This window comes from Coregonus lavaretus (assembly GCF_964263955.1).
Source record: "Coregonus lavaretus genome assembly, chromosome: 11".
NCBI classification, from domain to species: domain Eukaryota; kingdom Metazoa; phylum Chordata; class Actinopteri; order Salmoniformes; family Salmonidae; genus Coregonus; species Coregonus lavaretus.
Window position 1 is genome coordinate 41928995 of NC_139998.1, and position 15501 is coordinate 41944495.

The 15501-nt window shown below is 44.6% G+C and overlaps 1 protein-coding gene across 1 annotated transcript in view; it reads right to left on the minus strand.

The window, feature by feature from the left end:
- Positions 1-3181: 3181 nt before the first annotated feature.
- Positions 3182-15501, minus strand: part of LOC311136824 (yjeF N-terminal domain-containing 3-like) — a 66443-nt gene continuing 54123 nt past the window's right edge. The window contains exons 3-6 of the mRNA XM_084171112.1: positions 9449-9559; positions 6629-6742; positions 5848-5998; positions 3182-4817 (exon numbers count right to left, since the gene is read on the minus strand). Of these exons, the coding sequence (XP_084027238.1) occupies positions 4621-4817; positions 5848-5998; positions 6629-6742; positions 9449-9559 (573 nt within the window). The 3' untranslated portion in view covers positions 3182-4620. The remainder of the gene's footprint in view (positions 4818-5847; positions 5999-6628; positions 6743-9448; positions 9560-15501) is intronic.

The following is a 15501-nucleotide window of genomic DNA, read 5'->3' on the forward strand; positions in this document are numbered from 1 at the left end:
ATTGTCCCCAGCACAAGGTTCACCTGTGTGATGAGCATGCTGTTTAATCAGTTTCTCGATATGCCACACCTGTCATGTGGAAGGATTATCTTGGCAAAGGAGAAATTCTCAATTTGTGCACAACATTTTAGAGAAATAAGCTTTTTGTGCGTATGGAAAATTTCTGGGATCTTCTATTTCAACTCGTGAAACATGGGACCAACACTTTACATGTTGCGTTTATATTTTTGTTCAGTGTAAAAAGGTTCGTTAACAATTTTTCTTGTCTAAATTGTCTGGACAGCTGTAAACATGCCCAGAGTTTTTGAGCTCTACCACAGACTGTCATGTCCTCTCCCTGTCGGAGCCCATGACTATTGCCACATTCACGTGCTATTACATGTGGGAAACTCTGAGAAAATGCTGTTGCCGAGTTGTGACGTTTCACCACTGACCTTTAACCTTTTCAACCAAAAGATGACAACAAATCAGTTTTGACAACTACAACCTTATCAATATGGAGAATGTAGCTAGTTTGACCATTTGTCCATGTTAGCTAACTTTATTATTAGCAACGTTAGATAACTTATCAAGCTAGATAAAAAAAGTGTTCCGACTTCAAAAGCACTTGAACACAATCATGTCAGACTTACGACTTCCTGCTTCCCAGTTTCCCATTTCTGATGAGGACGTGAAGCCAGTATGGTGCTTTCAAGACAACTCTGAACTTTGAAACTCTGAAATTTCAGACTTGAAAGAAAGATAAGCTCAGAGTTTCCCACTAGGAACGTATCAGAATCAACCAATAGGAAGCGCTACGCAAAAAATGTACGCACATTTTAACTCAGAGATTCAGAGTTTCCGAGTTGTCTTGAACGCGGCACTAGAGCAGAGCTTCACATCGTTTGTGTACTCGCAGACAGCATGACAATGCCAGATGGTCAACTTCTGGTTCGATTTTGTAACTTTAACAACTGCTGATTGCACGATGCTTCTCTGCCAAAGAGGGAAGTGGCGTCATATGTTATGCCATTCAACAAACACTCACTTCAAAACACACAGAGACATGCTTGTGAGATAGAATGCACTGACTAGTTGCAAATGCATCATCAGCAATTGTAATGATATTTAGGAGTTATTCCGTAAAATTCCCTCAGGCAGGTGGGATAATTCTATGCAGATCTGTGAAAAAATATGCTCTAGTCTGCCCTCTTACTTAGATGTTCTGCCCTTAGTTCTAAATCACTGAAATCCAGAGCAGCCTACCAATCAACTGTATTAGAACATGTCTCCTCCAGAGGAGGCTGGTGGGGGGAGCTATAGAAGGATGGGCTCATTGAAATGGCTGGAATGGAATAAATGGAACGGTATCAAACACATAAAACATATAAAAAGCTATAGCTTCTCCCACCAGCCTCCTCTGGTCTCCTCAATATGACGTTAGTATCGGTTATTATCTGTTCATTCTCTCCCACCAGCCTCCTCTGGTCTCCTCAATATGACGTTAGTATCGGTTATTATCTGTTCATTCTCTCCCACCAGCCTCCTCTGGTCTCCTCAATATGACGTTAGTATCGGTTATTATCTTTCTCTCCCATCAGCCTCCTCTGGTCTCCTCAATATGACGTTAGTATCGGTTATTATCTGTTCATTCTCTCCCACCAGCCTCCTCTGGTCTCCTCAATATGACGTTAGTATCGGTTATTATCTTTCTCTCCCATCAGCCTCCTCTGGTCTCCTCAATATGACGTTAGTATCGGTTATTATCTGTTCATTCTCTTCCACCCTCTGAAGACTTTGAATACCATTAATTAAACATTATAAAAATACATTCTCACTTAAATATATGAGAAAGGGTCTCTGAAAATGCAGAGGAACAGAATGAAAAATATGAGCAGTAAATGTTCAGCTGTATTCCAAAAGCCTCTGCCACTGGGCAGAGACGTCAATTCAACGTCTATTCCACGTTGGCCATTGTAATGACATGGAAACAACATTGATTCAACCAGTGTGTGCCTTGTGGGTGGGCTCTTTGATCTAGACAGGTTTAACAACATTTCGACACTATGACTTCCTGCGCACAGTGCTAACACTTAGAGGACAGTGCAGGGTTTGGTATAAATACGCTAGCTCACATCCATTCACAGGCCTATTATAAACATGTTTAGAGTCAGGTCAAAATGATGAGAGACATTCGTCATCAACTAACTAGCTTGCACTACACTTGTTTACCACATTGATTCTACACTGAGTGTACAAAACATTACGAACACCTGCTCTTTCCATGACAGACTGACCAGGTGAATCCAGGTGAAAGCTATGATCCCTTATTGATGTCATCTGTTAAATCCACTTCAATCAGTGTAGATGAAAGGGAGGAGACAGGTTAAAGAAGGATTTTTAAGCCTTCAGACAATTGAGACATGAATTGTGTATGTGTGCCATTCAGAGGGTGAATGGGCAAGACAAAAGATTTAAGTGCCTTTGAATGGGGCATGTTAGTAGGTGCCAGGCGCACCGGTTTGAGTGTGTCAAGAACTGCAACGCTGCTGGGTTTTTCACGCTCAACAGTTTCCCATGTGTATCAAGAATGGTCCACCACCCAAAGGACATCCAGCCAATGTCACAACTGTGGGAAGTCAACATGGGCCAGCATCCCTGTGAAACGCTTTCGAAACCTTGTAGAATCCATGCCCCGATTAATTGAGGCTGTTCTGAGGGCGGGCGGGGGGTTCAACTCAATATTAGGAAGGTGTTTTGTACACTCAGTGTATATTTTAATTCAGTTGTAAACCAATAAACCAGAGATAGCTTGTTTTACTGTAGCATCCCAAATATGAAAAAATTGCCTCTCAAATGCAGAATTGATATGAACTGAGCACACTGCAGACTCAAGTTCTGAGTCCACTCCGTCGACTCTGAATTTAGAGAGAATTATTGCGGAAATCATTCTGCATGTAATATAATCCGTCTGATCTCCTGCCTGATCTCTTCTAACAATGTCTGAGGCTTGGCATGGATTTGCATAGCCTACTGTGTGATCTCTGATGTTATGAAGCATAATGGCAGTTTTATCCACCAACACAGTTTAGATTCTACACAGTTTTAACTCCTGTGGAAGATTTACTGTCATGATTACCTTTAATCGTGTCAGCTTTCATCTTTCCTACTTTCTTACACCGAATCACATAGGAATCAAAATAACTGTTAAATTAGATATTTTATTGGACAAAGAGTTAACTCTGCAACTGAAAATCAATGAACAGGTGTTACTTGGACTAAGGAAATGCAGAAGTGTAGACTGAATTAAAAAATAAAACAAAAAGAACACAGCTGCTGGAAAGTACAGTTTGACCCAAAAACCAAGCATTCTTCAATAAGAACAACAGAACTCAAAACATAATAATACATTTTAAAAATAGCAGTTAACTCGAAGGTACAAAATACCTCTTCCGTACAACATTCATCGTTTTTTGCTGAGGGAGAAAGACAATCTCTGAACTTTGCAAAGAAGAAATCACTAAAATGAGAATGACGCAACTCACATGGCAACTCACATGGTAACTCACATGGAAACTTTTCAAACCATTTCCAAAACAGACATACAACTCAGACCACCCACAGATTCTAAATATCATCTTTCTATGGTATTTAAGCAAACAGAGTGGATTCTTGGTAAGGCGTAACCTGCTCTAGTCTACTCCCATTGGAGAGATACAGTGCTATGAAAAAGTATTTGCCCCCTTTCTAATTTTCTCTACTTTTGCATATTTGTGATACTGAATGTTATCAGATCTTCAACCAAAAGCTAATATTAGATAAAGGGAACATAAGTGAACAAATAACAGCAAAGCATGGTGGTGGTGGTGTGATCGTTTGGGGATGCTTTGCTGCCTCAGGACCTGGACGACTTGCATTAATAGAAGGAACCATGAATTCTGCTCTGTATCAGAGAATTCTACATGAGAATGTCAGACCATCCGTCTATGAGCTGAAGCTGAAGCGCAGCTGGGTCATGCAGCAAGACAATGATCCAAAACACACAATCAAGTCTACATGAAAATTGCTAAAAAGCAACAAATTTGAAGTTTTGGAATGGCCTAGTCAAAGTCCAGACCTAATCCCAATTGAGATGTTGTGGCAGTACTTGAAACGAGCAGTTCATGCTTGAAAACCCACACGTCACTGAGTTAAAGCAGTTCTGCATGGAAGAGTGGGCCAAAATTCCTCCACAGCGACGTGAGAGACTGATCAACAACTACAGGAAGCATTTGGTTGGAGTCATTGCAGCTAAAGGTGGCAAAAACATTTATTGAGTGTAAGGGGGCAATTACTTTTTCACACAGGGGAATTGGGTGTTGCATAACTTTGTTTATGAAATAAATGAAATAAATATGTAATTGTTGTGTTATTTGTTCACTTATGTTCCTTTTATCTAATATTAGGTTTTGGTTGAAGATCTGATAACATTCATTATCACAAATATGCAAAAGTAGAGAAAATTAGAAAGGGGGCAAATACTTTTTCATAGCACTGTAGCACATGAACAATAAAGCACAGTAACAATCTATAAAATACAAAACGTGAATATATTATCCATATTTATCCAAAATGAGGACTGGTGAGGGTGTACAGAAGATTTTACAATTCTATAACACTGTCTATGCCTGGGTATTCTGGCAGGTTCAGATCGTATTTCTTCTGGATGTCATAAGGCAGGAAGCGTCCCGCCAAGTAGTGCTTCCCCGTGAAACTGGTGGCGCATCTCTTTGGTGCCATAAGCGAGATCAGGACGTCTGGGTTGATCCCATCTGAGGTCACCTGGTCCACATCCCAACCTTTAATAAACAGAGAAATGATGATCACCATTTTAATTCCATCTCCATTGATGGGGCAACTAGCCTGCTGACATCTACTAGCTATGTCACGTGAAATAACATAATGGAGAGAGTGAGTATCTCACTTGATCTTCTCCTTTCAACTTTAATCGGCATTTAATATCTTACAGATGAGACACCTGCCAGGTAGCAGCATTCCAGAACAAATGAAATGGGGAGAGGGTGTGATATAATGGGCCAAATAGATGTACTGCACTTAGCTACATGCTTTACTATCTCAGTCCATCCAGGTTGGCCTCAACAGCTCAGCAGTGTTGAGGATGACTTGAGGTTGATCTGACAAAGGCTATCGCAGCTGCAAATGTGGTCAGGTGTATTGTGGAGCACACATGAGACTGCTGAGGGGAGAATGGCTCATAGTAATGTCTGGAATGGAGTGAATGGAATGGTATCAGGCACTGCATCGCAGTGCTAGCTGTGCCACTAGAGATCCTGTTTCGAATCCAGGCTCTGTCGTAGCCGGCCGTGACCGGGAGACCCATGGGGCGGCGCACAATTGGCCCAGCGTTGTCCAGGGTAGGGGAGGGAATGGCCGGCAGGGATGTAGCTCAGTTTGGTAGAGCATGGCATTTGCAACGCCAGGGTTGTGGGTTCGATTCCCACGGGGGGCCAGTATGAAAAATAAAAAAGTATATATAAAAAAATAATGTATGCACTCACTAACTGTAAGTCGGTCTCTGGATAAGAGCGTCTGCTAAATGACTAAAATGTAAAATGTATCAAATACATGGAAACCATGTGTTTGATGAGTTCGATACCATTCCATTGACTCCATTTTAGACATTACTATGAGCCCGTCCTCCCCAATCAAGGTGCCACCAACCTCCTGTGGTAGAGCATGTACAGGCTCTTCTTTTTCATATGGCTTATTCGTGTTTAGCTCAGAGCTAAAATCCTGTTTTGGGCAAATTTCTGTACATCTGTGCAACACTGGTACATGTTGAATGTGCAGCAGAGCGCTCAGCCTTACCTGAGGGTATGTCCACACTGACGATGGGGATCTTGACCTGCTTCAGAGTGACTAGGATGCCAGCGTAGGGCTCCTTCACGTCTGTGTGGTCAGTCTCTGGCCCCAGGATGGCATCGATCACCAGGTTATAGGCATCGTTGATCAACTGCACCTGAATACACAACCATAACACAACCACAACTCAAACTCTGATCAACACCTGAACACACAACCACAACACAACCACAACCCAAACTCTGATCAACACCTGAACACACAACCATAACACAACCACAACCCAAACTCTGATCAACACCTGAACACACAACCATAACACAACCACAACCCAAACTCTGATCAACACCTGAACACACAACCATAACACAACCACAACCCAAACTCTGATCAACACCTGAACACACAACCATAACACAACCACAACCCAAACTCTGATCAACACCTGAACACACAACCATAACACAACCACAACCCAAACTCTGATCAACACCTGAACACACAACCATAACACAACCACAACCCAAACTCTGATCAACACCTGAACACACAACCATAACACAACCACAACCCAAACTCTGGTCAGCATCTAGACAAGAGCTTTACATTGTGCTCACAGCTCCAGCAAGGTGCACTTTCATAAATCAGTTACGCTAGCAGATGTTTAATTCAAGTTTAATTCAAGGATTCATTTGTGTCTATAAAAAGTATAAGACATAAATTAATACTTGAATTAAACTTGACATCTAACATTTAATGTTTTATGGTCCTTTTTTATGTTGCTCACCTCTGTTGGGAGATAGGAGAGGAATGGGATGTCCATCTTCTCACACTGAACTGTGAAGTCCTGGTGAATGGTGTGAGGGGTGCGTTTGGGATAGTAGATGGTGGGCTCATACTCCTGTTGAAAGAGAGAGAGAGAGAGAGAGAGAGAGAGAGAGAGAGAGAGAGAGAGAGAGAGAGAGAGAGAGAGAGAGAGAGAGAGAGAGAGAGAGAGAGAGAGAGAGAGAGAGAGAGAGAGTGAGAGTGAGAGTGAGAGTGAGAGAGAGAGAGAGAGAGAGAGAGAGAGAGAGAGAGAGAGAGAGAGAGAGAGAGAGAGAGAATGACACAGAGTTAAAGGAAAAGTATATGAAAATGAAGTATGAATGAAATATTCTGTAACCATATAAATTAATACAGGCCCTCTAACAAGGTGACAATTTAAGAGAGAACATACTTTGCTGTTTTCCTACCCCTCTCTCCCTCTGGTCTGTCGGTCTGTGTGTAGATCAGGGCTGGACAGACAGACAGAGACTGGTTAGCACAGCGTTGTACGCCTACTAGCCCTCTGGACTCTGGGATGACTAAACTACACCTACATGATTAATGATAGATGTTTAGGGAGAGTGGAAAGCCAGACACCTGTGGCTTGTGATGTTAAACGATGGCCAGCCGTGATCCCCACCGCTAATGGGCCTCAATCACAGTGATAAATAGTCTATGTGAAAGGGCCTCAGTGTGCTGCTGTGTTTTCTGGTCATGCTGGGTATGTAAACCAGGCAGTGAGAGGTTCAGGTCCCTCCATTTCTGACTAGCTGGCCCTGGTCAGTCAGAGGGGGAAGTGGTCTGTCAGCCCAGACGTCGGTCCACATGCTCCAACTCGCTCCTGGGAGACATTAAACCAATCAGGCTTCAACGACAGTGGCCGGAGAACGGGAAACTGACGTCATCTTTCATAACCGCCGCTAAAGAACCCAGAGAGAGACGTCCCTCTAGGGTGGCTGCGACCCCTTAGTGACCCCTTGGTGCCCTGACCTAGAAAAGGTTACAGCGTCAACATGAGACAGACATACCTCGGGGACGGAGGCACCATCAGGACGCTCTCTAGCGTCAACAAGTGTCAACTAAGAGGCATACAGGAGAAATTAGGTATGACTACAAGTTACAGACAGGTCACACGCCTTTTCTTGTTGATGTTAAGCGTTCCCACCGTTGAACTTCCTCTTCCTGAAAGATGAGCATTCTGAGTAGGCCTTGAAGGAGCGTCTTCTCTTTGGTCACAGTCCGTTGAGATTCACGGTGGTTTGTTTAAACAGTGACACAAAGGCCACATTGAAAAGACATTGTAGAATCTCTGGGATTCATCAGTCATGTGATAAACTTGATTCTTTCAGACACCGAGGTGTTTTTGTTCACAAGAAACACGAAAGAACCGCATTATGTTCCGAAAGAACTGTAGAACATCATGTGCATCCTCCCTTGCCTGAACAACAGGGTGGACTAACGGTCACAGACATAATCATATTCAGACAGAATCTGATGAAGATGAGCTTTGACTTGGGGACTATTTGTCTTTTCTGTGTGCAATATTTTGCCTCGCCATTTATTTAGCAGTGGAAAGAACCACAGATGCATGCCAAACATACTGAGACACATGCTAGCTCAGTGAACATGGATGGCTAGCCCAGGACTGCCCAGGACTGTATTTTAGTCACTGCCACTCAGACATTGCTCGTCCTAATATTATTTTACTTTTAGATTTGTGTGTATTGTTGTGAATTGTTAGATACTACTGCACTGTTGGAGCTAGGAACACAAGCATTTCACTACACCCGTAATAACATCTGCTAAATATGTGTATGTGACCAATAAAAATGGATATGATTTGATTTTGATTTGAAATCAGTCTGGTTTAACTAATTTGCCAGTGGCCAAATAGTAATCTACGCTCTGTTTAATCAAATGTACAGTTCCCAGATCAGAGCTAAAGACCTTGGTCTTATCTGCTGCAGTGCACTACCTCTTTAAGACCTGAACTTGTGAATCCTGCATGGAATAAGACTAATGGGATTCAACGGTCAGGGATTCATCGACTGATGATTTCTTTATTTGGATCGAAGTTATGTGGAAGTGCTTTATTCATTCCTGGAATCCTGGTGTAAAATATATCTGTGTTGACCCCAGGCCCAGTCACTGCCCTGAGAGCTTCACAGACAGTCATCTTGCAACTTTAACAGCTGCTGTCAACATGGTTTTAATCAGATATATCGATGCTCCATATATTTGCCATTTCAGACACATTTGGTGAAGTTATATAGATACATTCTGTTCTAAGGCAGGAAAACCAAAACGCATTTATGGTTTAGGCCAAATAGAATAAAGATAGTAGACTTGCCTCACTATATCATAACGTGTAAATCCTTATTCAAATTATGTTTTTAGTTAATGTACTGTAATCGTCTGTAATATTGCAATAAATGTCTTCACACCACAGAACAGCATATCCACAGTCATGCAAACTAATGTGACTAAAGTAATGACATCACCAACATGACATCATGGTACGCTACCAGTGCCAACTGTAACCAGACAGTATTTAATGAGGGTAACAATGAAGTGATGCCATCGACATTTTCAATCCCGTAATGGATCAATTAATCATTAAGGTCTATTTATAGATTTTATGAAAATCTCGTAAACATAGTGGAAGCCTTGTTATTTTATCCTGCAATAAACTCACTGAACCATTTCTTTCATTAGTAACTATAGTCTGATATTGTCCACATGGCCATGTGTGTGAGATGGCTGGTGTGTGCATGGCCAGTGCAGTCTTCTGTGGTATACTTACAAATATGCGTAGGTGGCGGGCACACACCAGGCCGATGGAGCCGTTCTGGTCAGGACCACAGACCACCAACACTGTTGGCTGCTTCTTACCCAGGGAGGTCAGAGGAAAGGCCTGGAGGGAGAGAGAGACAGAGAGTGAGACAGAAACATCACCAGTTAGCCTAGTAGACTCATTGTCCAGTGTACAGGTCATTACATCCGCCAGACTGACCCTCCATCACTGTCAGACTCTCTCCTTCGCGTGCCAGGGACGCCATGCCATGGCCAGGGGAAATGGCACCCAGGTCTTTTTTTAATGACAGAAAGCACCAAACTCATTAAAATAACCCTGACAGGAATGAAAAAAAAAACAGAGCCGGACACCACAGGTTGCTCCCTTTAAATAACACACTACTTTCCATCAGGCCTGAGCCATGAGTTTCCCCACTGGGCCACTGGCATCTCCCCTTCTCTGTTTTACAGGGGCAGAGCACATACCCCAGTAAATCCCCTCACACGTCCTTAAGAGAGGCAGCAAAGGTATCCGCCACTTTATCCCGCTGGAGACGGCATGTTGACTTAAGTGGTCCAATCTTCCTCCTCACACCTAAATAGAATCAGTAGGGGAGTGAAACATGTAGTGTTGCTAGCTACTAGCAACATCACAGCTAAAGGTGTCTCACCTCACTTTCCAACAGCTTTACCAAACCAAATGTGTAGCCTAACACTAAGTATTATACTGGACCACTTTCAATATGGCCGCTAAAACCGGGACTCTAAATGGAGTGGTACATTACCGTGCAACAAATGGAGCCATACTCTAATTGCTGTATCAGATTAATACAGACATGAAAGCATTAATTACAGTAATTATGCCGGTAGAAGAGAGACAGCAGCCATTATCTGTAACATAAATGTTCTGTCTGGGAGCAGATACACTCTAAATGAGATGAAAGAAGGATGGTAATGGCGGCATCGAGTCTGTGAGGTGGAAGGATAATGACGGCAGCAGAAGCTACATTCTGCGCGTAGCGAGAAAGAGGAAAGAGATAGGCAACATTTTCTTATCTAAGTGGCTGAAACAGATGAAACGGCTTCCTGGTGTCATTAAGGGTGTAGTAGTGTGTCTCCTGCTGTGCAACAGGGTTTTCATGTGTGTCTCTCGCTGCGCTGATGTGATGACACCCTCTCTGACCTGTTCCCCTGTGGTAAATGCTAACGCTAATTAGCACCGTAGCCCAATAAGGACCAGCCATCTCTGATAGGAGTGGAAGTGACATTCAATATGCACATACTGTGAATGCAGTGTGAAACCTGAGTGCCTTTTACAGCAGCATCCTCTTATCTTTTCTATCTTATCTCACCTTGCTTTAGGATTAGGCCATTAGCGCTAACAGAATGATTAAAGACTAATGAGAGCACCAGCTGTTCCGGATGACTATGTGATCACGCTCTCCGTAGCCGATGTGAGTAAGACTTTTAAGCAGGTCAACATTCACAAGGCCGCAGGGCCAGACGGATTACCAGGACGTGTACTCCGAGCATGTGCTGACCAACTGGCAAGTGTCTTCACTGACATTTTCAACATGTCCCTGACTGAGTCTGTAATACCAACATGTTTCAAGCAGACCACCATAGTCCCCGTGCCCAAGGACTCTAAGATAACCTGCCTAAATGACTACCGACCCGTAGCACTGACGTCTGTAGCCATGAAGTGCTTTGAAAGGCTGGTCATGGCTCACATCAACAGCATTATCCCAGAAACCCTAGACCCACTCCAATTTGCATACCGCCCCAACAGATCCACAGATGATGCAATCTCTATTGCACTCCACACTGCCCTTTCCCACCTGGACAAGAGGAACACCTACGTGAGAATGCTATTCATTGACTACAGCTCAGCATTCAACACCATAGTGCCCTCTAAGCTCATCACTAAGCTAAGGATCCTGGGACTAAACACCTCCCTCTGCAACTGGATCCTGGACTTCCTGACGGGCCGCCCCCAGGTGGTAAGGGTAGGTAACAACACATCTGCCACACTGATCCTCAACACGGGGGCCCCTCAGGGGTGCGTGCTCAGTCCCCTCCTGTACTCTCTGTTCACCCATGACTGCATGGCCAGGCACAACTCCAACACCATCATTAAGTTTGCCGACGACACAACAGTGGTAGGCCTGATCACCGACAACGATGAGACAGCCTATAGGGAGGAGGTCAGAGATCTGGCCGTGTGGTGCCAGGACAACAACCCCTCCCTCAACGTGACCAAGACAAAGGAGATGATTGTGGACTACAGGAAAAAAAAGAGGACTGGGCACGCCCCCATTCTCATCGACGGGGCTGTAGTGGAACAGGTTGAGAGCTTCAAGTTCCTTGGTGTCCACATCACCAACGAACTATCATGGTCCAAACACACCAAGACAGTCGTGAAGAGGGCACGACAAAGCCTATTCCCCCTCAGGAGACTAAAAAGATTTGGCATGGGTCCTCAGATCCTCAAAAAATTCTACAGCTGCACCATCGAGAGCATCCTGACTGGTTGCATCACCGCCTGGTATGGCAACTGCTTGGCCTCCGACCGCAAGGCACTACAGAGGGTAGTGCGTACGGCCCAGTACATCACTGGGGCAAAGCTTCCTGCCATCCAGGACCTCTATACCAGGCGGTGTCAGAGGAAGGCCCTCAAAATTGTCAAAGACTCCAGCCACCCTAGTCATAGACTGTTCTCTCTGCTACCGCACGGCAAGCGGTACCGGAGTGCCAAGTCTAGGTCCAATAGACTTCTCAACAGCTTCTACCCCCAAGCCATAAGACTCCTGAACAGCTAATCATGGCTACCCGGACTATTTGCAATGCCCCCCCACCCCATCCTTTTTACGCTGCTGCTACTCTGTTAAGTATTTATGCATAGTCACTTTAACTCTACCCACATGTACATATTACCTCAACTACCTCAACTAGCCGGTGCCCCCGCACATTGACTCTGCAACGGTACCCCCCTGTATATATAGCCTCCCTACTGTCACTTTATTTTACTTCTGCTCTTTTTTTTCTCAACACTCTTTTTTGTTGTTGTTGTTTTATTTTTACTTTTTTTGTTTAAAATAAATGCACTGTTGGTTAAGGGCTGTAAGTAAGCATTTCACTGTAATGTCTGCACCTGTTGTATTCGGCGCATGTGACCAATAAAATTTGATTTGATTTGATTTGATTTAAAGAGATGGTCGTTTCAGTAGATGTCGAAAATTCACATCCAGTGGAACAAGCTGGTTTTAGAGGAGCAGCATGCCCTGGTCTGGGTTTAGTAGTCAGGGTGTAGCCCTGCTACCCTGCTACCATGCTACCCTGCTACCCTGCCCCTTGCTCCTATCTGGAGGAATGCTGTTATGTCAGCTCATGGTACCTATCCTCATACACGTGCGCACACGCATGCACACGTACGTACGCACGCACGCATGCACACACACACACACACACACACACACACACACACACACACACACACACACACACACACACAGGAGCAATGGCTGTATTGACTCTAATAAGGTCCCAGAGGCTAAGCCTACTTTTAATTTTATTTTACAAGGTAAGTTGACTGAGAGAGGAGGGGGGATCAGAGCTAAAGACCTGATATCCATAGTAATGAGGTACATTATATCAGGGATGGGCAACTGGCGGCCTGCCCTTTCGTAGGCCCGTGGACCAATAAACGAAAAAATGTTTTGTTCATGTCAGCAATTTTGTTTTTGATTGGTAAGTTAGCTGACCGCTAGACTATATAAACTTGTAGCAAGCATGGCCAAATTACGAACCGGGGTGTGGCCCATTGATCATCAGTTATCATATTAAAAACTGCAAACATTTGCCTCCACCCTATGACAAAATGTGCATAATTTCAGGAAATTATCTGTAAAACTGCCAAAAAAAATCTGCGCCCCATGGCAAAATGAGTAAAATTGCATAAAATTTGTTATAACATTTTTGTGGCCCCCACCCCCATCAAAGTTGCCCATCCCTGCACTATAGGGCCTCTGCTCTCATCCACCTGATACACACACACACACACACACACACACACACAGACACAGACACACACACCACACACACAAACACATACATGCCCCCACACACACACGTGTCCCACACCACGTGTCCCACACCCACGTGTCCCACACCCACGTGTCCCACCACACACACACATGCCCCCACACCCATGTGTCCCACCACACGACACACACACACACACATGCCCCCACACCCACATGCCCCCACACCCACGTGTCCCACCACACGACACACACACACACACACATGCCCCCACACCCACATGCCCCCACACCCACGTGTCCCACCACACGACACACACACACACACACATGCCCCCACACCCACATGCCCCCACACACACACGTGTCCCACACCACGTGTCCCACACCGACGTGTCCCACACCCACGTGTCCCACCACACACACACACACACATGCCCCCACACCCACGTGTCCCACCACACGACACACACACACACACATGCCCCCACACCCACATGCCCCCACACCCACGTGTCCCACCACACGACACACACACACACACATGCCCCCACACCCACATGCCCCCACACCCACGTGTCCCACCACACGACACACACACACACACATGCCCCCACACCCACATGCCCCCACACCCACGTGTCCCACCACACGACACACACACACACACATGCCCCCACACACACATGCCCCCACACCCACATGCCCCCACACCCATGTGTCCCACCACACACACACCCACAAATACAAACACATAAACGGATGATTCCTCACAAAACTAGAACAAAAAAATACTGTGATATTTTGTATTTTCACAAAATACCTTTTTATATTTTTCAATATTCATAAATTAATGTATAAAAAAAATAAAAAATATATAAATACGACTCATATTACAGAGCAGGTGATAAAGCTTCGTATTACACATTTTTGCTTTGTAGCATCTACAGATGAAACATTATGGAGCCTGGGTAAGGCCAAAATGGCACAAATATTCCAACTTCAATTAATTATTTCTCAATTATGCTTTAAGATACAAATGTCAAACATATGTCAACAATCTTTCCTCCAAAGGACCCTTTTATGGATTACATTTCGTGAAAATCCCAAATATCATGGTCTTTTTTTAATCTAGTTTCGTGAGGAATCACCCAAACATAAACATACAGCTACACACTCCTGATGAAAGCTGAGCAGGATAATCAATGTGTTTTTCAAATGGACACGTTGACATATTGAACACATCTTGAGTAGACAGAACAGGGACCTAGGGACAACAGACTCCAGCGTTTACTGCTCCGTGGAAGCGGAACATTCTTTGTCTCCCCAGGTGCTGAAAGGCCTTTGCCTGCTATCCTAACCCCTTGGCTGAACACAGGCGCTGCACTCACGCACACCAGATCACAGAGGAACACCGCTGAGATGGACCCTTGATGGGCCCGTGTGGTTGCTGCCAGGGAGGTTGGGTGTCTTTGGACGTATATGGAGCGTTTACTCTGTGAGAAATTAATGTTATCTGGCAACCGCAACCACTGCAGTGAAATCACAAAGCCCTACTACTGCACTTTTCCTTAATAACAGTGATTTAATGCGTGTGGGTGCAGTAGCCCCTGGCCGCTCCGGGCCCAGGCCGAGCCAGGCACTGTTTGTCTAGCTACAGTATGTGTGCTGCGGCTGGGTCCGCTCTAGCCATGGACCATTGGCTTTTGGTGATAATGGTGGTAGGTGGATGTGGTTGAGGTAATCAGACGCTCTGAGGGGAGCACTCACTCTTTCTTGGTCTCTTTCTCTCTCTCTTTTTCTCTGACAGGAAAGTGTCTCATATGTCTGGAAGCTCAGGGAACATTAATCACACCACACTGGGTTCTTGTGGAGGAAACGACTACAGGGTTAAACCAACCGACCGTCTGGTCAAAGGAACCGCGTGTGTTACTGACAGCTCCACACTCCATACCCTGCTACTGCTGACCATAGGCAGTCTGGCTGGGAGAACTAACTTACAGGATGCTCACCACACATTACA